Source organism: Epinephelus fuscoguttatus, linkage group LG6 (assembly GCF_011397635.1).
Source record: "Epinephelus fuscoguttatus linkage group LG6, E.fuscoguttatus.final_Chr_v1".
Classification (NCBI taxonomy): Eukaryota; Metazoa; Chordata; class Actinopteri; order Perciformes; family Serranidae; genus Epinephelus; species Epinephelus fuscoguttatus.
Window position 1 is genome coordinate 46,545,282 of NC_064757.1, and position 26,134 is coordinate 46,571,415.

The 26,134-nt window shown below is 43.2% G+C and overlaps 1 protein-coding gene across 5 annotated transcripts; it reads left to right on the plus strand.

The window, feature by feature from the left end:
- LOC125890866 (bromodomain-containing protein 3-like) lies at window positions 1-24,479 on the plus strand. 5 transcript variants are annotated; one of them, XM_049579733.1, is made up of 12 exons: window positions 1-119; window positions 11,042-11,403; window positions 11,632-11,743; window positions 13,327-13,464; window positions 13,677-13,824; window positions 16,017-16,186; window positions 16,317-16,712; window positions 17,333-17,461; window positions 17,563-17,769; window positions 17,996-18,228; window positions 18,327-18,625; window positions 19,107-24,479. In XM_049579733.1, exons 2-12 carry the CDS (start codon window positions 11,312-11,314, stop codon window positions 19,223-19,225), a joined length of 2,043 nt encoding a protein of 680 aa, XP_049435690.1. In that variant the 5' UTR covers window positions 1-119; window positions 11,042-11,311; the 3' UTR covers window positions 19,226-24,479. The 5 variants fall into 5 exon arrangements, with proteins under 5 accessions (XP_049435690.1, XP_049435691.1, XP_049435689.1 ...); XM_049579734.1 differs by having other exon boundaries at window positions 7-133; XM_049579732.1 differs by lacking the exon at window positions 1-119 and adding an exon at window positions 184-443.
- Window positions 24,480-26,134: the final 1,655 nt, after the last annotated feature.

A 26,134-nucleotide genomic window follows, 5' to 3' on the forward strand; every position in this document is an offset into this window, starting at 1 on the left:
CCTGCGCAGACGGGAGACAGCTGATAACTCATCTATTATGCTACTTCGCTAAATAAAAAAATCTTCCAGAAAAGTGACCGGAGGCCGCCGCTGGACGCACCGGAGGACCGAGACACAAAGTAAAGACGGCTGTGTGAGCGGTACCGGGGGGGCGGGGGCGGGGGGTGAGCGGCTGAACGGGGCGGAGGGTGTGCGGAGTGTGTCGGTGTGTGTCGGAGCCTGGCCGCCGCTCGGCGCCTTCAGACAAAGCTCAGCTAACAGGCTAACGGCTGATTAGCTAGCCAAACACGGAGCGGTAACATCTGCAAAGATCGGCTCCGCGAGCGCGTTAATCCGCTCGGTGTGCGACTCATTAACGATCAAACGACCAGATTTCCGCTTCGACGCGCGCTCACGCACCAACACGAGCGCCATTTATCACATTACTGACATTTACGTCTTCGGTAAGTAGCCTAGCTTCAATTAGCTAGCCACCTAGCTTCTATTTTGCCTTGGCTTGCCCGCCATCTTTTTAAAGCAAGATAAATGGGATGTTTCGTTAGCCTGCAAAAACCCTCACACCTGAGCAGGTGGAGCAGTTAGCGCGAGGCTTTCAGTGGCAGTGAGCAGAAAATAAGCGGGTGGAGGTGTGTGGATGTGGATGGGGTCGCTGTTGACTGGATTTGTGCAGTTAGTTGGTCAGCAGCGGGTCTGTTAGCAGTTAGCTCGCTGGTTAGCTTCTGAACCGCAGCAGCAGCATGCAGGGAGGGAGGCAGAGCCAGCAGCCGCCGGACTCTCACATCTGTTGATCCGAGCAGGACCTCACTGTGACCGGACTGTTAGAGGAGGTGTGTCCGGGAGGCAGGTAGGAGCTCCAGGCACCTGCCAGGTATCTGTTACTGTCTGTAAACACTGAACCGAATTGACCGGACAGAGATCAGCTCACTGCTACAGGTCTGTCCGGACACACAACTGCCGGGCTTCACTCAGGAGTACTCTGTTACTGCACTAAAGTACTCTGTTACTGTACTAAAGTGCTCAGTTACTGCACTTAAGTTCTTATATACAGTGTAGTAATACTCAAGTCCTGGTTCAGGATGTTACTGAGGTGGAAGTGTTAATATCTAAATGTATTTTAAAGGTCTTATTCTGCTCATGTTCAGGGTGTTACTTGGACTCTGGGTCTCTAATATATTGCATTTACTAAATAATAATACAGCATAGTATCAAGATATGTTTGTGTGGCAATATCAAATCATCACATATCGATTTTTTTTTATTATAGAAATCATTAACATTACAAACACAAATAAAACGTAGGAAAACTACTAGAATAAAACAATCAATTGCTTTTTCAGAATCAGAAACTCTTTATTGATCCCTGAGGGAAAACTGTGATTCATTACAGTCACACTGATGCAAAGAATAGAGAATTTGAAGGAGTCAGAGTATGAAATAGAAGTATGTAAATATAAAGTAAGAAAATCCAATAAAACCAAAATAAAAATGTGCATTATGCTTCAGTGTTTAACACTAGGACTTAAGGTATTGAGAATAAAACGTAAGTGTAAAACTATACAAATATGTGCTACATAGTATACTGCATATAAACTAGTGTCACATTCAGACATGTAAACAACACAATAAACAACAGAATAAAGACAAGAATAAACAAATATTTACAGGTATGTGTATTAAATGTTGAATAAATGTAAACTTTCAGGAGGTGCTGGTGAGAATAAAGTCAGTAAAATCAAAAAGTAATAATTGTACCATCAGTCACTGTTGCACAGTAGAAACAGAATAGATGAGTATGAGTTATAAATGCAGACAGGTGAGTGAAGTCCAGGCACCAGTGTTAATGACACTCTGCATCTGTGATGAGCAAACCTTTTTGGCCCCAAAGCTCAAGACACACGTGTATTAATATCTGTGCACAACAGTCTCTATAACGTGTGTCATCGCTCTTATCACAACATAAAGATGTGTTTATATTCACCAACTATTCATGAAATACTTATTAACAATATGATTCAAGAATTCAGTTTAAACTTTTAAATGGAATCAAAGGACCAATAACACGTCCATTTAAACATGAAATAATGTGAGATCATGTGATGTGTCACACACTTGTAATGCAGCCGCACAAACAGGTTCCCTGTGAAGATTTTCTTCATGTCATTACATTAAATTACATTTGTAGCCACAGTTTGCCTCTTTATTAGGAAATGTGTGCACACAACATACTGAAAAATTCATGGATAACTTTCTGTGTAGGCCCCGTTGAATATTGCAGTAATAATGTGTGGATCGGCATCACGACACCATGTGAGAGCCACTGCTCTACATTCAGTCCACTGCATTTACTCTGCTGATGCAAAAAATGTCTGAAGTGAGATGAACAGACTGAAAACTATCTTATTAGATTATAGAGCTGCGACAGTATGAGATTGTCATGGTACGATAACCATCTCAGGGAATATTGTGGTATCACAGAGTTGATCTCGTTATCAGTCTGAATGGTTCTCAGGACTGAACACAGAAGGCTGAACAAACATTATTTTTCTGTGATTAAAACTTGAAATATTTTGTTAATGAAAGTTTGTTTAAAGCGTCTCCTCGTAGAAAACAACTCAAATAAGGGAGAGATTCAACGTCCTCAAATGTTCATGGTGGAAAACTGGGAAACACAATAATGTTGGTACATCGTTGGTATCAGCCGATATTGGCTTTAAAATGATCTATCAGAATCAGAATTGGCCAACATTCTTTTTTCCATCGTATTTCATGTCTCCATCTGCTGGTGGGCTGTTGTGATAAAATATGATGTTTATTCCACTACAGAAGAGACTTGGTGATCGCTAGAATTAAGTGGGGAAAAGTGGATATATCGATATCAGTATCGGTCAAAAGAGTTGTTAGATATCAGCATATCGGATATCGGCAAATAATCTGATGTGGCGCACGTGCACCCCTAATTCTGTTGTTAAAATGTTGTGACACTCGGTGACGAGTACATAATGACTTGTTTTGGACTTGAAACTCAGAGTTTAGGACTTCTCAGTCCTGACTTGGATGTTGAATTGGCACTTGAGTGCAGTATGACTCCATAATAATATCACAGTATTTCAGGGTATTTTTGCAACAATGATATTTTGACAAATTAAAAATAATGTATTTATATTAATTTAAAACATAGAATGGCAACAAAATATGGAACAGTTTTATCTCAACCGCACAGTTTGTCTTTATATAAACAGTAAAACATAAAACAAACAGAAAATGAAATGAAAAATGAACCCTCATACATCACGATATGAATTTTTCTTATATTAAAAACTAAACCGGTGTCATCGTGCTCGAGATGATAAGCCACGCCCCTGTTCGGTGCAAATACCTGAGACTTGCAAAATGACGACACGTCTGTATTATGGTGTAATAACTGACATGAATGTGTTTATGAGTTTGATGTTGCAGCTCGTTTTAATGACTGAAGATACTGCTGGGTAGATTCATCTGTAATTATTCAGCTCTATTGATTATTGGTTATATTTTGTGTCAGTAATCTGAGTCTGTAAAAGAACTAAAGCTGTCACATAACGTAGAGATGAGGAGAAATACTCAGGTTAAGTTCCTCACAACTGTAATAAAGTACTGACGTTGTACTTAAATGTGCTGCTGGTGATTCAGAGGAACTGTGCCAAGGATCGTAGGTCATAGATTATAGATTGTAGGTCATAGATTATAGATTGTAGGTCATAGATTATAGATCGTAGGTCATAGATTATAGATTGTAGGTCATAGATTATAGATTGTGCTCCGTATCATTCTGAGTGTGTGGCATTAATTTCAGCAGTCATATCAGTGTGTGGTTATGAAAGTGAAATACTTTGTGAAACTCTGCAGAAGAGACGTCACTGTTTATTGTCCCAGAGTGAGATTTATATATTTGTGTATATTCACAGGGTTTTTATAACTGCGACCAGACGACTGTAATGTGCAGGAAATGTTTGTAGTTGCTGGATGAAATCTGAGTGTTGATTAATCATCCTGTTGATTTTTGAAACGCAGTTTTAGTTTCTGATGTGATGATTCGCTGCTGATTTCTCACATACATGATAATGAAGATGAAGTTTTGAAGTTTTCACTGTGGCCTTTGACAAACTGTGATGTGAACTCTTTCATAGACTAAATTGCTTATTGATTGGGCAGGAAAACAATCTGCAGATTGACAGATAATGAAAATAATCAATAATGGATACTCACAGCTTTGATTGAATTTTGAGTTGAAATTATGTTGACGAATAATTCCGGTCAGTAGTTATAAATATCCTGTAAACCTGTCAAATACCAGTTGATCCATTAATTAGTTACAAATTGAATCATCTGTGATTTTGGTTATTGATCAGCAGGTCTGTAAGAAGTCAGTTTTATCGATATTAGGCTTTAAAAGTCATTAAATAGTCTTAAATTTAAATCTGTGGGGTCTTATTGGCACAAATGTTTGAGCTAATTAAATATATATATATCCATCTAGTTTCTTTTTATCAGAATGAGTCGAGTTCTTCTGGGTGAAAGTTTCTGATGTTACAGATCTTTAAAGTGACCTCTGAACCTGATGCTGTGTTTTTACTTTATACTTAAATTAGTGCTGCACGATTAATCTAATCACAGTCCCGATGTCAGGCTGTGCGATTACATAACTGCATAAAAGTTTGCGATTTAATGTAAATAAATGTTAACGTGTGCGCCTGTGAACGCATTCTCGGAACCCATCGGCTGTATTCGATGTCTGACTTCCGGCAGACGGCGATACAGCCTCTGGGGGCAGACTCCTGATTTTTTTGGCATTCCAGTTTGATTTGGGCGGAGGAGGCGAATTTCCGTTTCCGACTTCTGTTTATATATAAGTAAATATGCTGAACCATTGTGATGGATTCAGAGTTTGTAGTGACGCCAATTATGTTCCGCCTCGTTAGTTCACCGCACGGAGCGTTTAACCTGGCAACAACTGCAGCCGGCTCAAACGTGATTGGTCAATATCACACGGACTACAAACAGCCTAGCACCGGAAACCAGGGCTCTTCCGCTCTCTTTCCAGAGGCAAGATCTCCAGGGTTTGCCTACAGACTCTACATTCACTGAATGTAGAGTCTGTATATAGAGACTACTGTGAACGTGACTGCCTCTCCTGTAGTGTGTGGAGTTTGTTGACATCACGCCCACAAGCTATCCTGGTGTGTGCAACACGTATGGTCAGGTGACCAGCTGGCGTGCAACAGTGACCAACACAGACAGGCTGAGTTGTCTATCACATGGCGATACTTTGTATTGAGGTACGGCGACGTTGAACAGAAAGACGTGCTGTGTAAAAGTTTAAAAGTTAAAGTCGCCACGTCCGGCGGCAAAACGACCAATCTATATCAGCACTTGAGACAGCACAGAGAGAAGTAGGAAGAGTGCATGTGAGAGAAAGCCGAGCCGTGTAACGTTAAAGACGAAGAGACAACTGAAAGACATCAGAGCCTCATAAAACAACATCCAAGCACAGTTGCACAAACATCTGTAAGTGTCACGGGGAAATCATGGACTCCATAACAAATGAAAAACTGAGCAACTTTGCTCGGGTTCGGCCCACTTGACATGCTGCTGTGTTGTGCTATGGTGTGCTGGAATTTGTCATTTACCTTACAACGCCTGAACGCAACACAGGCTCGCTCCACTGTGTGTACAGTGTCGTGCTGCGCTGCTGTGTGAGCAGCGTGTTTGACTGTGCTCAGTCTGTTGATGGTCGTTAACACACTGTCTGTCCATAACAATAACTGTGTCAGGTCAGTGCCCCCTGATATAATGCAGGGAAACACTAAGTCAATCAAAAAGACTCATGATACCATTTATTTATTAAATTTTAATCACAACCACAAATCGCGATATTGTCCACTCAAATCACAATCGCACATTTTTATCAAATCGTGCAGCATTACTTAAATGTACCTGTTGGTGAAGTTTAGATCAAACTGATGATATTCCTACATAAACACAGACCTTACATACGACCGACCTTCATACTCACCTGCAGCGCTTAATTAAGAAAAAGATGATTTGTCCAAAGATCTGTCTTAAATTTGGGTTAAAAATATCTTTAATAGGGTTAATGTAGGGTCTGATACCTGCAGACTAGAGCTGGGCGCTATGTCCTGAAATTATATCACAATATTTTAGACTGTATCTCGATGCACGATCATCATGCACCCCTCAGAAAGTATCAACACAATGAGATTTCTGATCAATAATCGTCAATAATGTAGATATAAGTACTAGGTGGGTGAAGATCAGTGTTGAAGGTAACTTTATAAAGTGACATCACCTTAAAACCAGGAAAAACAAACACCATTTATGCCATGTCACGATACGATATCCAAAATCTGAGATGATTTACCGACTCACATCTCTGTAACGATGTGATATGTTCATATGGCCCCGCCCTCCTATAGACTTCCTGTTTGCTCCTCAGACTCAGTGCACGCTCACAGAAAAGGAGGCGTTTGTTGGCACTCGACTGTTTGAACACAGAACTGATCGATCACATGCCGCCTACATCCACCTTTGAAAAACATAAAAATTATTACAGTAAAAACCAACTCTGTTTATTCTGTTAAGACGAAGCAGAGAACTGATAGAAAATAACTCGTCCTGTGAGTGTATTTATTGTGACTGAGTTTATTTCTGATGTGACGGCGGCTCATTCTGCAGCTCTGAAACTTTAATCTGACCGCAGCAGGTTTAAACTCAACTGCATCTGTTTACTGACTCTGATCTGTAATGACGGAGACGTGGAAATCACTTCTGTCAGATGGAATGTAGAGCTGCAGCTGTATACCAGTGTTTTATATACTGTGGTATGGATATTGGTGGTTTATTATAAAAAGAAACTTTTTACACATACTGCCGTTAAATAGTTTTAACTATCGTAATAACGTGTCAGACAGCAGTCAGGTTAATTTCCAGGGCTGGTACCTGCGGTTATTCCACAGGCTAGTTAATAACATGTCGGGCAGGAAATCCAAAGTGTGGGATCATTTTGAGAAGGTGAAGGACGAACCCAAGGTGATATGTAAACTCATCTTCATTGGTCGACTACAAACATGACGTATCATCTGAAACATGGAAGTAGCTACATGCCCATTAGCCCACAGCGTCATTAACAGGCGGCTCGCTCAGTGTGTGACGTGCACTTGGAGATAAAATATAGGCCTATATTAATGAAGGTTCATTAGTACGGTTTGTATTTCTCTGTAATGTAGCACAGTGTTAACAATGTTACTGATACTATTCTTTCTCACACCTTCAACTCAAACCACCAAAATATATCATTTCATCATTACATTCATATCAGAAACATGCAGGAGACTAGTCCACTGATGGACCCTGATGAGGACTGTTGGTCCACTGATGGACCCTGATGAGGACTGATGGTCCACTGATGGACCCTGATGAGGACTGATGGTCCACTGATGGACCCTGATGAGGACTGTTGGTCCACTGATGGACCCTGATGAGGACTGATGGTCCACTGATGGACCCTGATGAGGACTGTTGGTCCACTGATGGACCCTGATGAGGACCGATGGTCCACTGATGGACCCTGATGAGGACTGTTGGTCCATTGATGGACCCTGATGAGGACCAATGGTCCACTGATGGACCCTGATGATGACTGTTGGTCCACTGATGGACCCTGATGAGGACTGTTGGTCCACTGATGGACCCTGATGAGGACTGATGGTCCACTGATGGACCCTGATGAGGACTGTTGGTCCACTGATGGACCCTGATGAGGACTGATGGTCCACTGATGGACCCTGATGAGGACTGCTGGTCCACTGATGGATCCTGATGAGGACTGCTGGTCCACTGGGGACAGTCTCAGTCGAGTTCGCCCTACTGAACACCTATCTGTATAATATATATTAATATCTTTGAGTTGACGCTGGACAAAGACAGGCTTCAGTGAGGTAATGTCAGGAGCGTTCTTAGCCTTCATGTGTTCAAGGTTTTTGTAGGTGGATTAACAGGCCAGTTGTGTTGCAGCACAGACAGGTCTCACACACTCTGCAGCTCATTTGTTCTATAAATCCAAAATACTCCCAAAGAAACGGTTGATGATGGTTGACGAGGAATGATTTGGTGTTGTTCATAGTTTTAGTCGAAGAAAATTCAAAATGTTTTATTCCTGATGTTTATTCCGTGTTTTCTCTGTAAACTAATCCAGTGAGTCTGATTCATGGATCATAAATCAGACTCAAGGTGACAGGTTGTATAAGATAATGTGTGTGTCATGTCTCCAGCAGTGTGTGACAGGTTTAAGGGCTGATTTACGAGCACACACTCACTGATCATCATTTGAAAAGCTCAACATCTCTCTATTTATGCTCTCAACAAATAACTAATGTGAGCCAACTAGGATTTGTCCCCAGGTTCATTGTAAACTCTGACTTATCCATGTGACTGTTAAGAAGCAGCACAGCTACACTCACAGATAACTGCGCCTCCTACCTGCCTGTCAAACACCATCAACCCACAAACCTTCTCCAGTCCAGACTGAGTGGAGTCCTGCGGGGTGAAGCTGTGAAGGCTGCGAGCGGAGCTAGCTGCTAACAGCCACCGCTGCAACTAACAAACTCCACAAATCCATTCAGCAGCTCCACCATCCACAGTCAGACACACATGGCTGATTATTTACTGCTGAGTTACAGCTCACAACTCGCACCAACCCAAACATCCTGGTGCAGACTATTTACTGGAGTTTACAGCCTGTGGGGCTCATCAGACGGGGGTTGTCGCGCAGCTCCCATTGCCAGTGGAGCCGCTGTAATTGATTAACGGGGGCGAGCTGCTATGGGACTCGCGCTGCAGTTAACACTACTAACAGCGTGAGTTAGTGTCTCTGCACATGTTGAGCTTCCAGCTATGTTAATACAGACACAGGCTAATATAACATGATGAGTTAGAGTTGTTTGGACCACTTTTGGACTTGTTCGCCCACATATTTATACCGAGAGGTGTTTGGATCCGTTCTGCTACTACGTCTGCTTCTTCTGGTGGACCAGGTGTGTTAAGTGCATCTTTACGATGCATACCGCCACCTGTTGCACTGGAATTGTAACGACAAGCTACATTCACAGACATTGAGTCCCATTATAATGTGTTTATGAGCGAGGTCGAACAGGTAGCGCCAAAAGCAGAAAAATCTATATGTGGCGGAGATAATTTATTCGTGGCGCACCACCACAGATAAATGAATGTATGGGAAACACTGGAAAATAATGGGGGCGGCTGTTTTGACGTGCGTCGTACGCCACTGGTGTGTTTTGGCCTTAACACAGGTTGGAAGCCAACGTAGTTATTGTGATGAATATGGGATTAATTGCCCTCCGGTGTCGGTCAGTGTGATGTAGGCTGGACAAACAATGCGAAACCTTTGATGGGGAGTTTCTCTTATTTTACCTGCTTCGTATGCTGGTAAAAGTTTGAGATAATGTTTAAAAATGGGAACATGAAATATTAGAAGTGGTAAAATGAAATGGTATGAATGCTGGGGGGTCGTTTAACCTTTTAGTTTGACAGTTTGACAATGTCAGTAAAATGGTGAATTAAAGATGATGTCTTTAAAACCCAAAGATTTCAGTTAACTCTCAGACTTAAAACACCAGGAAATATTAACTTTAAGAAGCAGAAAGTTTTTATACCTTTGCTTAGAAAATGACTAATTGTCAATATGACTAATTTAGTTCAGATTTTTAACGTTATTCAGTTTCTGTTAATATGCACATAGACACACACAGGGTCTCGTTCATGAAACATGAGCAGGATGAATTTGTGTGTAAACTGTCAGAAGGAAATTTATTCATCAATATGTTAGCAACTCCGATCTTTTCGTAGGCACTGACAAAATCTACGCCTGCGTTTGACTGATCGTAGTGTCAGTAAGATACTGAACGTTGATGTTGTCATATTAGAAATTACACTTTTGTTCATATTGTGCTGTTACGTTCACACATACAAAGATGAATTTGAAGTGAGTTCAACAAATAAAATAAACCAGCGTGCTCCTCCTCTGCCCTCTGAGTGCAGTGTAGCCCCAAACTGTCATTTTTCTTTAATTTAATCATCACAGACGTGATGTGGGAGACGTAAACATTATTTCAGGTTTGGTTTAACAAGACCTGTCGATGTCACCCACAGCGGGCAGCGTGTGAACTTGAACCTGTTAGAGAGTTGGACGGAGATGCTGTGATGTCGTTACCTGTTGTTAAAGTTAATGGAGGGCCACTGTGACATCAGACTGTCTGGATTACCATGTTTTAATAGTGCTTTAATTTAAATACAGAGACAAATAATGCTGAGGCGGAGACGTCTCTCTGATGATGTAAGCAGCAGAGAGCTGGGAATGGGCGGAGCCTCCTGTACTTGTTTGTTTTTTCATGTCAAACTATTTTTGTTTAACTATTTGGATGGTTCCTCCGACAGAGGACACGGAGTTAACGGCCTCTGATGTACCTGTCCCTGTCACACCTCCACTGACAGAAGGAAATCAAATGTGTTGCACCTCAAATAACTTCAGTCTCAGTGTCAGTAAAGTTTCTGTCTCTGTTTGCTCCATGTGTCCGCAGGTCGACAGGATGCACCCGTCCACAGTAATTATCACCTCCATATATGGTGTCACTGGATATTCATGGGTGAAGCTGAATGCTAATTGTTGACTGGCGTTAGCGCTCTGTCAGATTATGATTGATTGGCGATTATGAACATAAACACCTGCCTACGATCACATCTGAGTTTTCCGCAGCGTTCGTGAATCCAGTGGAGGTCTTTAGTACAGAGGTTTTTAATGTTCAGATCGACTCACAGATTTACTGATGTTTCATGAGGGAGACCCAGTGTGTGTGCACGGTACATTAAACTGTCTTCACTGAACATCCTACAGTGTGAAATGTTCTAAAAAGACAGGACGAGCTAACGACGCTAATGATGCTAACATTGTGTCCTCTCTGTCCGTCAGGTTGTGCGATGGGAGTTTGTCTCCTCGGGGGAAACATCGAGCTGAAGAATCAACACCAACAACACCTGAACTGAACACACACTAACACACACCTGTGTGCCCCCCCCTCCCCCCACACACACCCACACACACACACACACACACACACACACACACACACACACACACACACACACACACACACCCTCGGCACACAGAGGGAGTTGTTTTTTCACCTTCAGGTCAGACACTGCCGTCCCACAGTGCATTGCTGCGTCACCGTCGTCCACCATGTCGGACGCCCCCGAGGCTGCGCCCCCCAGCCCCCCCACCCTCACCAACCCGGCCCCACCTGAGGTCACCAACCCCACCAAACCCGGCAGGTAAGAAACATCTGAGACTCCTTCAGTCATTAGACGTCATCGCCACCACAGTTCACTCTCAATCGTCACAGTGGTTGGTCAGAGTTGTGATGTCATCATGTGTGGTGTTAACTCTGATTTCTGCCTCTGTCCACCAAATGAGCTGTGAGAATAAATCACAGTAGACGTGAACGTCTCTCAGTGGTGACATCAGCAGGAAGTGAGGTCGTCTCTGTTTGTGTCCCGCAGAAAAACCAACCAGCTGCAGTACATGCAGAACGTTGTGGTGAAGACTCTGTGGAAGCATCAGTTCGCCTGGCCCTTCTACCAACCTGTGGACGCCATCAAACTCTGCCTGGCAGTACGTTACCACACACACCAGACGCACACCTGTCTCACTGCACACACACCTGTCTCACTGCACACACACCTGTCTCACTGCACACACGCCTGATTATTCAACAGGAAGTATTAACAGGCTGTACCTCACGATTAATAAATGAGTAATAATCCGTCCCTCCAGGATCTCACAGCCCAAAAACCTTGAATTTGTGGTCAATTTTGTCAAAAATTGCGATTAAAAATTGTATACGATTATACGATTTTTTTATTTGGGGGGGGGATTGCGGCAAATGACAAAAAAAAAATGTGATTCTTTTAAACTACTACCTCTGAAAAAATAAGTCGTGATCACTTGCTATAATCGCACTGAACATCACAAGAACAGCTGCAAAGGTTGTTTATAGTTCTCTTCTTTAGATTTATTGAGTTAGTTTCAAAACATGGACTCCAGTAATGTTGCAAAAAATCTTGAGTGAATATTGACGCTCTCAAACCAGACGATGTGACTGTAAAACAACATGTTAGGTCCATCTTCTGTAAACAGAACATTTTAATACATTCAACACATATTGTCTGCATTCACACAATGCACATTCTGTTGTCAGTATGCAGCATTTCTCCACACTGCAGTGCCTTAAATGCATTTGATGACACGTCTGATGACGTTTTAAATGACGTCGCATGCACGACGACTTCCGGTTAAACTCACAAATTAAACACAAACACACACATTAAACACACAAAAAACGCACACAAACACATTAAACACACACATTAAACACACATTAAACACACACATTAAAAACACATTAAACACAGTAAACACATTAAACACACATCAAACATTAAACTCACACATTAAACACTCAAACGTTAAACACACATTAAAAACACATTAAACACACACACTAAACACACACATTAAAAACACATTAAACACACACATTAAACACACACATTACACACACATTAAACACACAAAAACACATTAAACACACACAAAACACACATTAAACACACATTAAACACATTACACACACATTAAACACACATTAAACACATTACACACATTAAACACATAATACACACATTAAACACACACAAAACACACACATTAAACACATGTTAAATACATTAAAAACACACGTTAAACACACGCAAAACACACACATTAAACACACGTTAAATACATTAAAAACACACAAACACATTAAACACACATTAAACATGGCTTCATAGAGACAGTGTCAAACACAAATCAGCTTCACTATAACTCGCAGCATTCACAGACAAACACTTGTCTTTATCTGGACACATTTTCCCCACAAATACAACATGCTAACGTTATTAGCACAAGCCTATGGCATTTTACATTGTATAAACTAACCTAGCAGCTAGCAGAGATTTGCTCTGCTCATATTTCAGCCAGGATAAATCACACACAGTGTGTGGAGGCTTTATTGTCTTCACAATTTATTGTTTCTTACCTGTGAAATTAAAGTAAATCAAAGCTTTGTTTGTTTTCTGTTGTTTGTAGGGTACGGCGTTGATGCGACGCATAAGTATAAGGCCTGCTTAAGCTAACCATGTCCATTTTTCCAGGACTACCACAAGGTCATCAAGAACCCGATGGACATGGGAACCATTAAGAAACGTCTGGAGAACAATTATTACTGGAGTGCCAGTGAGGCCATGCAGGACTTCAACACCATGTTCACCAACTGTTACATCTACAACAAGGTACTACTACTATATTACTGCTGTACCAGTACCCTCACAGTACTACAGTTTTACTTTGTACTTTGAAGGTACGGACCGTAGTGTTGCAGTGACACCTGTCTCAGCTGTGAGCTGTGCAGGAGGTGGAAGAAGGCAGTGTGGCACTGCTGCCACTAGATGGTGCTGCAGAGTTATAGTACTGTCAGAGTACTTTTTAAATACCTGTGTCTCAGCCCACAGATGACATCGTCCTCATGGCTCAGGCTTTAGAGAAAATCTTCCTGCAGAAAGTTGCTCAGATGCCTCAAGAAGAAGTCGCTCTGCTGCCTCCACCTCCCAAAGGCAAGAGCAAGGGCAAACAGCCTGCCGCCGCTACTACAGGTACACATACCGTACTACTGTAGTACTACAGGTACACATACAGTGCTACTGTAGTACTACAGGTACACATACAGTGCTGCTGTAGTACTACAGGTACACATACAGTGCTACTGTAGTACTACAGGTACACATACAGTGCTACTGTTACTACAGGTACACATACAGTGCTACTGTAGTACTACAGGTACACATACAGTGCTGCTGTAGTACTACAGGTACACATACAGTGCTACTGTAGTACTACAGGTACACATACCGTACTACTGTAGTACTACAGGTACACATACAGTGCTACTGTAGTACTACAGGTACACATACCGTGCTACTGTTACTCCAGGTACACATACAGTGCTACTGTAGTACTACAGGTACACATACCATGCTACTGTTACTCCAGGTACACATACAGTGCTACTGTAGTACTACAGGTACACATACCATGCTACTGTTACTCCAGGTACACATACAGTGCTACTGTAGTACTACAGGTACACATACCATGCTACTGTTACTACAGGTACACATACAGTACTACTGTAGTACTACAGGTACACATACCATGCTACTGTTACTACAGGTACACATACCATGCTACTGTTACTACAGGTACACATACAGTACTACTGTAGTACTACAGGTACACATACCATGCTACTGTTACTACAGGTACACATACCATGCTACTGTTACTCCAGGTACACATACAGTACTACTGTAGTACTACAGGTACACATACCATGCTACTGTTACTACAGGTACACATACAGTGCTACTGTAGTACTACAGGTACACATACCATGCTACTGTTACTACAGGTACACATATAGTACTACTGTAGTACTACAGGTACACATACCATGCTACTGTTACTCCAGGTACACATACAGTACTACTGTAGTACTACAGGTACACATACCATGCTACTGTTACTCCAGGTACACATACAGTGCTACTGTAGTACTACAGGTACACATACCATGCTACTGTTACTACAGGTACACATACCATGCTACTGTTACTCCAGGTACACATACAGTACTACTGTAGTACTACAGGTACACATACCATGCTACTGTTACTACAGGTACACATACAGTGCTACTGTAGTACTACAGGTACACATACCATGCTACTGTTACTACAGGTACACATATAGTACTACTGTAGTACTACAGGTACACATACCATGCTACTGTTACTACAGGTACACATACAGTACTACTGTAGTACTACAGGTACACATACCATGCTACTGTTACTCCAGGTACACATACAGTACTACTGTAGTACTACAGGTACACATACCATGCTACTGTTACTCCAGGTACACATACAGTGCTACTGTAGTACTACAGGTACACATACAGTACTACTGTAGTACTACAGGTACACATACAGTGCTACTGTTACTCCAGGTACACATACCATGCTACTGTTACTACAGGTACACATATAGTACTACTGTAGTACTACAGGTACACATACAGTGCTACTGTTACTACAGGTACACATACAGTACTGCTGTAGTACTACAGGTACACATACAGTACTGCTGTAGTACTACAGGTACACATACCATGCTACTGTTACTACAGGTACACATACAGTACTACTGTAGTACTACAGGTACACATACCATGCTACTGTTACTCCAGGTACACATACAGTGCTACTGTAGTACTACAGGTACACATACCATGCTACTGTTACTACAGGTACACATATAGTACTACTGTAGTACTACAGGTACACATACAGTGCTACTGTTACTACAGGTACACATACAGTGCTACTGTAGTACTACAGGTACACATACAGTGCTACTGTTACTACAGGTACACATACAGTACTACTGTAGTACTACAGGTACACATACCATGCTACTGTTACTACAGGTACACATACAGTGCTACTGTTACTACAGGTACACATACAGTACTACTGTAGTACTACAGGTACACATACCATGCTACTGTTACTACAGGTACACATACAGTGCTACTGTAGTACTACAGGTACACATACAGTGCTACTGTTACTACAGGTACACATACAGTGCTACTGTAGTACTACAGGTACACATACAGTGCTACTGTTACTCCAGGTACACATACAGTGCTACTGTAGTACTACAGGTACACATACAGTGCTACTGCAGTACTAACAGTACTTTTTCTGTCTCTCTGTCTCAGTGAGTCAGCAGGCGGAGTCTTCAGCCTCCCCTCCCCCCTCCTACCCCTCCCCTTCTCCCTCTCAGACACCTGTCATCTCAACCACGCCCACACCGGTACAGACCACACCCCCCGTCTCTGCCCCGCAACCCCCGGCAACCATGATGCCGTCTGCACAGCCTGTTGTAAAGGTAACAGACGTGTGGTGTTGGACAGCATCACGTGACCCAAGTTAGAAAACAAAACACTGATACATCTGACTCCACCCATCTGTCCGTCTCAACCTGTCTGTCTTTCTCCACCTGTCTGTGTCTCTAACAGAAGAAAGGTGTGAAAAGGAAAGCTGACACCACCACTCCCACCACGTCGGCCATCTCTGCTGGTCGCGCCGACTCTCCGTCCGCCCAGGACACCAAACCGGCCAAACTTGGCTCATCCCGCCGTGAGGCTGCTGCCCGGCCCGCCAAGACCCGAAGGGAGACAGTTGAGGAGGTGGCGGGGGGTGAGGTGGGAGGCGGCGGAGGGGGAGCTGGGAGGAGTAAGGGCGGTAAGCTCGGTGAGCAGATGAAACACTGCGACGCCATCCTGAAGGAGATGCTCTCTAAAAAACATGCCGCTTACGCCTGGCCCTTCTACAAACCAGTGGACGCAGAGGCACTGGAGCTGCACGACTACCACGACATCATCAAACACCCCATGGACCTCAGCACTGTCCGGGTAATGCTCACATGTCCCCATCTCATACAAAACACACCGCTGAGTTCAGAGCAGGTGTTGAGTCCTCTGTCATCAGCGTAGATGTGATGTCTGGTCTGATGTTCAGGGATCCATCAAGAGGCCGATTTAAAAAAACAAAAAAAAGGAAACGTCAGAGGCCCTAGAATGTATCCCAGTGGGAGTATGTGCAGCTTGTTGAATTTACTGCAGTTATAATCACCAAGAGGAGCTGAAGTCACAGCCGTGTAGATAATATGTGAGCTGTCAGACGCTCCAGCCTGAGTTAAAAGGTAGTAGTCACAGTATCAACAGCAGTTTCTGTGAAGTGCTGTAAAGTTTAGTTGATTCAAAACACACATTTTCCCCACAAATACAACATGCTAACGTTATTAGCACAAGCCTATGGCATTTTACATTGTATAAATGAGCCTAGCAGCTAGCAGAGATTTGCTCTGCTCATATTTCAGCCAGGATAAATCACACACAGTGTGTGGAGGCTTTATTGTCTTCACAATTTATTGTTTCTTATCTGTGAAATTAAAGTAACAGTGTCAGTTCAATGCAGAAGTATAAATTCCGTCTTGATTTTTACATTTTTAATACCTGTTTCCCCCCGACAGAAAAAGATGGATAAAGGAGAGTACAGCGATCCTCAAAGTTTTGCCACTGACGTCAGGTTAATGTTCTCCAACTGTTACAAGTACAACCCTCCAGACCACGAGGTGGTGGCCATGGCCCGCAAGCTGCAGGTACATACAACCTCCAGAACGTTCCAGAACATTTCAGAATCTTCATCTGATTGATTTCTCTGCTCAGTAAATATAAATCTTTCTCTTGTCTCTGTCCTCAGGACGTGTTCGAGATGCGTTTCGCTAAGATCCCAGACGAGGGCCTGGAGCCATCAGTCCCATCTACAACACCAGTGGTCAGTAAAAGCACCGCCTCCTCTGACAGCAGCAACAACTCCTCCTCCGACGAATCGTCTGACTCAGAGGAGGAGCGAGCCACGCGGTTGGCTGAGCTACAGGAGCAGGTTGGTGCTGCCGACCAATCACAGGTCAAGAACATCCTGGTTTTCTTCTTTTTTAATATTGTTGTAGATTTAATGAAACTTAAGAAATTATGTTTATTTGATTTTCTATAAATTATTTTTGATATAAAAATACTGATCCTACTTATGAGCACATGGTTTTAGATTGATTTCTAGAATGACTCACGTGTGGAAGGCGTTTCTAAATATTGATGGGAGGTTAGAGGTATTGATAATCAGTGTATTCCACCAGTTGAAGGCGGTGCACGAGCAGCTGGCCGTCCTGTCCCAGGCTCCTGTCAGCAAGCCAAAGAAAAAGAAAGAGAAGAAAGACAAGGAGAAGAAGAAAGAGAAGGAGAAAGACAAAGGGAACAAAGGCAAGATGGAGGAAGAGAAGAAGCCCAAGGCTGCTGCTCAGCAGCCCAAACCAGCCAATCAGAAGAAAGCGCCGGCCAGGAAAGCCAACAGCACGGTGACCGCCACGAGGTACGTCTCAGTTAGTTTCCTTTTTCTTTACATCAACGTTTTTTAGGAGATTTTTCATGAAACTGCTGGGACTGAATTCAGAGTGACTGTGTTTTTAGGCAACCTAAGAAAGGCAGTAAGGCGTCGGGTGGTGGCTCAGCCAATGGAGACGATGGCGAGGAGTCATCACTGCCAATGTCGTATGACGAGAAACGCCAGCTGAGTCTGGATATAAACCGGCTGCCGGGGGAGAAGCTGGGCCGCGTCGTTCACATCATCCAGTCCAGAGAGCCATCGCTGAGGGACTCCAACCCTGACGAGATCGAGATCGACTTTGAAACCCTCAAACCCTCCACACTTCGAGAGCTGGAGCGCTACGTCAAATCCTGCCTTCAGAAGAAGCAGAGGAAGCTACTGCGTAAGTTCTGAGTATTAATATACCACATATATACTACAACTCAACACTACTCGGGTACATTCTCGATACTACTCGGGTACATCCCCAGCACCACTCGGTTACGTCCTCGACATTACTCGGGTATGTCCTCAGCACTACAAGGGTACATCCTCGACGCTACTTTTTTACGTCCTCGACACTGCACGGATACGTCTTGATACTACTCAGGTATATACTCAACACTACTTGGGAACTTTCTGACACTACTCGGGTGCATCCTCGCCACTACTCTGGTAAAACCTTGACACTATTCGGGTAAATCCTTGACACTACTTGGATACGTCCTCGACACTACTCTTGTACGTCCTCGGCCCTGCCCGGATACATCCTCAACACTATTCGGATACATCCTCGATACTACTTGGGTACATACGGGACACTACTTGGGTACGTCCTCAGTGACACGTACGTCTGTTCATGATTTCTTTCTTTCTCTCTGCAGAAAAGGCAGCTGGAGGCGGGGCCTCAGGAGGCGGAGCTAGCCGTTTGAGTGGCAGCTCTTCTTCCTCCTCTGATGACAGCTCCTCAACAGGAACCTCCTCCTCCTCTGACACAGACTGAACACACACACATGTTACTGAATTCACACACTGATTACACACACAGAGGTTTATCCACGCTACACACACACACACACACACACACAACTCAGTCTATACAGTTAACACACACAGATACACACTTACACCCACACATCCATGTAAACTTCCATCCTGAACAAACTCACACACAAAGACAGAGATACACACTCTGAACTTCTTACAACACACACACACACACACATATAAACCACACACACACACACACACGCCCAGACGTGGAGACTGTATGTAAATAGGCTGACCTGTTTTTTAGCTCCTAGTGTGTTTTTTTTTTTTTTTTTCCTGGAGGAATGCCGACAGATGGATGAGGAGGAGAGGAAGACAGTGACAACTTCCAGTCAGAGAAGAAGAAGGAAGAGGAGGAGGAGAGACAGACAGCCCGTCTGTCTGTCTGTCTTCCTGTCTGTCTGTCTTCCTGTCTGTCTGTCTGTCTGGGAGTCGTGTTGATCTTCTCTGAACACTCGAGCATCGTTGCCATGGAGGCTTTCTTTTTCTTCCTCTTCTGGGACGGCCGGCTGCGACCCCTGACCTCTGAAAACATTCCAGAAGCATCTGTAGAGAATCATGGGAGGAGGAGGAGGAGGAGGAGGAGGCGATCTCAGTGGGTTTTACTCTGAACAGGGTTTCAGATAGTCATTGATTGATTGATCGGAAGCGGAGCGCCTGCAAAGGGTTTCCTCAGATTTTTGTCTACAGGGTGGAAACACCTGCGAATGGAAATGTGTTGATGCCACACAAGTAAAAAAAAAAAACAGCTGATCAGTATCAGGTGATAAAATTTTACAAAAAAAAATTTCCCATTACAAGAATTTTTTTCATTAAAAAAGATGCTTTTCTTTTTGTAACAAGTTTAACATGAAAACTCTTTGTGAAAACGTGAAACAAATGTTATAACAAGAAACTTTTCACGTCATCACCCGATACTGATTAGTTTTGGGTTTTGTGAGACTAAGTTCAGAGCATCGTGGGAGCCAATCACGTTGTAAACCACCAATCAGCTGTCAGAGGCTTGAAACTTGGTGCTGAGGAACGATCTGTGGTGTCGTAGTGACGTCATCATGTAGTGGTGCGTTTGAGTGTTTGTAAAGATCCGGTCACAGTTTATCACTTATCTTTATGTGAACAAACTGAAGGTGCGTTCAGGTCCTCGTTCTGGTGTCGGTCTGCAGTGTTCTGCAGCTTTTTGTCTTGACTAGAAAATCCAGTCGTTATTGTACAGACGACAAAATGTCTTAAAGCATCATGTTTCCTGTAGCGATCCGGCGTGATCTGGTCTGATCTGGTTCCTCTGGTGGTCAGCAGAGTTCGGGTTAACTACTCCGAACAGCTGCTGTTGTAAACGTGACTGTCGTGTGGAGGTGTGGTGTGAGAAGATGGAGGTTGTTACGTTGCAGTGACACAAGAATGTGGTTCAAACTGCCGATTGGTTCACTGTGGAGGCATTGAACGCATCATCGTTAGAGTTGGGTCGATTTCTGGTGTCCGAGCTTAAACTGGTTAGATTTGATACAGACCAGCTAAACTGACGTTTGTCATTATGGCAAATGAAAAAGTCGCGTACATCATCGGCCTGTGCCGACAGTGTCACGGCGTGAAATCCAACATATACTGTGTTAATAATATTATGTTTATAAATGGAGCCACCAGTGTCTGAGCGGCTGTGAGCCGAGGCCGCTGTCTGCAGCAGGAAGGAGATTATATTTCAGGAGATGGGAGGGGCAGAGCGGCGTGTGTTTTGGCGTGGTGAGAGGAGATGTAGCGAGAAAACTAAAACTGCACCAAAGTGACAACATTTTGGATTTTAATCCAGCAGAAGAGGCGTCCTGAATAACCACGAGTGACGCAGCGCTCTTTGTGAGCTGAACTTTCAGATGGCGTGTTTCTATTTATATCTTTCGCTTACAGTGGACGAGGAACTGCTGGTTGATGAAGTTAGGATGAATTATTGATGTGATGTCGTCTTATTTTAGTAAGAATACCTGATGAAGGTGTGAGCTGACCGGAGGCAGATCAACAGGGAGCTGAACGTTTCTGCCAAACGACCCTCGTTACGTTTCCTGCTGGTGATTTTGTCATTTCCATCAAAAATCCCATAATAAATGTGTTTTTAAAAAGTAGCCTTACAGAGTAGAAAGGTCGTCAGTAGGCTACTTACCCATCGTTGAAGTGGTCACGTCTCTGATCTGAATCAAACAGCTGATGTTTACGTGTTGTGTTTACGTGAAGTAACAGAAGTGGCTATTCGATGGACTCAGTGTGGGCGGGGAGCTCTGTGAGGTGATGTGATGCGATCGGACGCTTGTTTATAGTTTTGATGTGGTTTCATTAAGTTCCGCTCGGTGGCAGCTGCCGAGTGCGACACCTGGTCGCATCGAGTCAATCTTAACCGTGATGTCACTCCGGTTTAAAGTGGTGCTGCGATCGGTGACAGTTTCTCGAATGTGACGCAGGTTTATTTAAATGATCTCAACACATCGTCATCACTTCAGATTCTCTCGGCTACAAGTTTCAGGTCTCTGCAGGAGTTTTTTTTTATTAAAACTAGAATCACAGAAGTTTTTATTTTTTAACCTTGAAGTTCTCAGCGAATCTGTCAGATCATTTAGAATCGATCAGCTGATTTATGCTCTAAGGTAAATCATGAAGAACTGAAAACCCTCTGAGACCAGACCGTCCTCTGCTGGTCCTGAACGCCACACCCACACCTACTGTCTGTCCCCGGGGTCAGTGGGGGGGTGGGGTCACCAGGCTCGGACCCAGGCACCCCCCACCAACCAGCGCCGGCTCTGTCAGCGCAGAGCGAGACAAACTTCTGTTGTTTTTTTTTGTTTGTTTGTTTTTTTAACACTACATTTCCTTTATTTTTCAGTTTTAATTTTTCAGGTTGTGTGCTGAACTTGTTTGTGTCTTATAAGGTTCTCTATATAAAAATGTCTTTGTACCGCTGTCCTGTTCAACCCCCCCACTGCCGCCGCCACCACCACCACCCCGCCACCGCCAAAACAAAACCACTCATACTGTAACCCCCCCCCCTACCACACCACACCACACCACACCACACCATGGATACTTCCTGTCAGAGTTCAGACTGAACCAAATGTGAGGAGGGGTCCAGATCAGTTTCACGTCAGAGGTTAAAAACGTCTCCGTTCTTTTAAACTTTATAATTTTATCCGATTTTCAAACTTTGACAAACAAAAAACCAAAAACAATCTGCTGGGAAAGAAAGTCCCAAAAAAAGAAACTGCGAGTGTAAAAAAAATGAGAGAGAGAGAAAAACAGCTGTTTATTTTTTCATCAATTATTTTTAGGATCAATTATTGTCCCTTTAAAATGTCCAAAATAAAGACGAACTCACACGAGGACGCAGACGTCGAATTATTTTCTTTCTGCTCAGATCATAAAAAGTTTTTGTGAACGTGAAGAAAAATCAACAGTTTGAATCAGTGAGATGAACTTCCTGTTTAACTTCCTGTTTAATTTTAGAGTTTTAAGTAAAGTTTATTGTGATTGGCTGCGGCGGCCTCGTCAGCTCAAACCTTTTAAACACAGCAGCAGATTTTTATTTCGATGTCGTGTTCGTGGTGACATCACAGCCTCATGGTCACCTGACTGAGCTGCAGTGAAGTGTCCTTATGTTTGGGATGCAGCTGACGTCTCGTGGTGATGTCAGACCCCTGATGTCATAGTGTTTCCTGTCACCTGAGAACGTCGTACTGTAAAACGTACTCCGTTACTGTAAAACGTCGGCGCTCTGTGAGAACGGCGTGTGACTGGAGCCCAAAGTGACATCATCAGATGTCTTGTTTTGTTCCACCAACATGAGATCTGTCCGGTGTAGCAGCGAGGAGAGCGGCAGCTCCAGGAGACGGCTCGTTTTGTTTGAACACATACAAATTATAAAAACAGTCGCTGATTAAATTTCTATAAATCAAAGAAGTGATTATTGGACGAATCATCGCAGCGCCACACATAAACATTAACTCACCACGCTCTGCTCTGATTGGTCGGTTAAAGGCTGTGATGCTGGACGCTCATCACAGAAAAGTCTTCTCTAACAGAAAGATAGAATTTCCAATTTTCCATCATGTTCTGAACGCAGCACGGTGAGACAGCAGGCGGGGGAGGGGCGCCACTTCCTTTTTCTCTTCTGACCTCGTCGTGTTTCTGCTGATCGGATCGATCAGGACGAACCAATCAGGTTGAATCATGTGACTCTCACACCCACAGCTCACCTGTCAATCTGTCTGTCTGTCTGTCTGTTTGACCTTTGACCTCTGTTTCGACGATGCTGGACCAGCGTCGTGCTGACTTGTCGTCATGGATACAGACACAGCCGGTGGTTTTTGGGACGTCACCTGTCAGTTCTGCCTCCTCCTCTGTGATTGGTCGAAACCCCACCTGTCTGTGAACTCAGAGCCTCTGAGTGGTTGAAGATGTTGATTATTGATCAGTGGTTTAATTTCAGTTCAGCAGCTTCACATCCACACGGACGAACTTTTAACTCATGATGAAAAAATGTTAATTGATTTTTAATCTGATAATTCTGATGATTGATTTCTGTTTTTACACTTTTCAAAGATCGTTCTGATTTTGTGTTTCGTCTCATTTCAAACTCAGTCTGATGTTTTTCACGGCCTGCATCAGTGGGCGGAGTTTCTTGGTTGTCATGGAGATGTTCAGTTATGGTGGGAATTCGTTTGTGCTTTCTGTTGGGCTGACGAATCTTGTCGAGACTTAAACAGGCTTTATTTTGGACATTTTACAGATGGATCAATAACTGATAAGTGACCACACACACACGCACACAGACTTCCTCCCAACGTGACGGACAGACAGATGGACAACAAGACAGCCGGTTGCCACAGTAACCCTCCTCTGTTTGTTTTTAGTTGATGGTCGAGCTTTGATGCTGATAGTTAATTTTTGTATTTTAATAAGAAAAAGGAAAAAAGTGATTTTATGTATTTGCATGCACTCCGGCCGTACGTTCTTTCTTCCGTATGTTTGAGCACTGTATAGTAGCTGTATAGTAGCTGTCTGAGGTTTAGATCCAACTCCGCTCGATAGAGTAGAGACTCACGGAGAGACGCAGAGACGCAGAGAGGACGAACCGACGAAAAACCAACAAGTGAATTATTTGATGTAATTACTGATATGGGATCCTTATTTTCTGAGTTCCTTTGTTTTCATAAATAAACACGTAAACTGAAGCTGACGCCGAGTCGACTCTCATTCATACACATGCTAAATGTTTCTGTCTGGACACTGACGCCAACCGCTCACCGAAAAAAGACCTTAAACAGACTTAAAGGAACAGTGTGTCAGATATAAGGGGATTTAGTGACGTCCAGCAGTGAGGATGTCAGATTACAACCAGCCAATACCTTTGTAGTTTTTGTAGTATATTTTATTATTATTTAGTGTATTTTAGTGTGACATGTGAGGCTTAATTTCCCCTTAGCTAAGGGACTTGCTTAAAGGTGTTGAAGAGAATCCCTTAAAAGTGTTTCCTTGGTTAAGGAAACCATTAAGGCATTTACTGCACTGAGAAAGATTTTAGTTTCCATGTGGACTCTTCTGACACTTAAGATCTTTTGTGCAAAAGTTTAACTAAGTTAAAGGGATTTCCAAATAGGGAGAAAACTGTCCTGGATTTAAGGAAAAGCTTAAGGTGTTTTGTGCAGTGGTTTAACTAATGGGTTTACTAACTCAATTTCCAAGTAAAGGTTTTAAAAAGCCTTTACTTGGAATTTGAGGAAAATCTAGAGGTGTTTCATGCAATACTTTAGCTTTATGAAAATTATAAGCTGCAGGTAAAGAGAAAACCTTTCTTTAAAAAAGCAATTTGGAATTTGAGGGGAATTTTAACTGAAAGTGTTTTGTTCAACAGTTTAAGGAATTTCTTAAATAGGAACTCAAGATAAGAGAACTTTAAATACTTGAGTGAACCTTTTATGAAAACCTGAAGGAAAAGACTTAAAGGGACAGTGTGTAACATTTTCAGTTGTTTATTGGCAAAAATTGATGTCTGCATTCATAAATATGTCATCACTGGTGTACTATTACCTCCACCAATAATCTGACTTATTCTCGTAAAAGGAGAATTTCGGATTTGTTTGTACATTGTGCGGGTAAGTCGTCTGTGGGGTTCCATTACATTTCGCCATCTTGAGAATACACCCGCCAGAAAGCCAGGTCAGCACTGCGTGACTGAGGAGCAAGAGGCGCTTTGCTACTACCCTGGCAAATCTGAAACACAGTCCCACTCTTTGAGCATAATGCAGGATCATGCATATGCAGCATCACGGGAGACGGAATCCTCGTCGCCAAGAAAGTGCAAAAGGGAATAGAAAAGGCAGCGTGACCGCCGAATTAAAAAAATGAGGGTCCACATCGGGGTAGCCTTTCCCAGGTAGAGAGAGCTGCTGAGGGAGAATGGTAATGCAATGGCCGGTCACGCTGCCTTTTTGATTCCCTTTTGCGCTTTCTTGGTGACGAGGATTCCGTCTCCCGTGATGCTGCATATACACGATCCTGCATCATGCTCAAAGAGTGGGACTGTGTTACGTGGCAGTAGTGCCGCTGGCCACTAACAGCTGTTAGCGGCGCAGTGATGCGAGGAGAGGGATGAGGTGTGTGAGGTTGAGCCACTTGTCAGTTGTCAAAGGACAAGACGTGATTGGTTTGTTTCAATTTACACCCGCCCCAACAGTCCTACGCTGTAAACACAGCCAGCATGGTGAGGAGGGGGTTTGTCACCTGGCGTCACGTGTGTCTGTGTAGCAGCCTGAATGAATACTCCATGTAGTATCCCATGACATGGTTTCATCAGTGTTATCATAGCTTTTTGGTACACAGCGGCTAC

Excerpts from the sequence above, each read along its gene's own strand:
- LOC125890866 (XM_049579733.1), top strand. The coding sequence starts at position 11,312 with ATGTCGGACGCCCCCGAGGCTGCGCCCCCCAGCCCCCCCACCCTCACC. Across the intron at positions 16,713-17,332 it reads TGGACCTCAGCACTGTCCGG|AAAAAGATGGATAAAGGAGA; the intron begins GTAATGCTCACA and ends TCCCCCCGACAG. Across the intron at positions 17,770-17,995 it reads GTGCTGCCGACCAATCACAG|TTGAAGGCGGTGCACGAGCA; the intron begins GTCAAGAACATC and ends GTATTCCACCAG.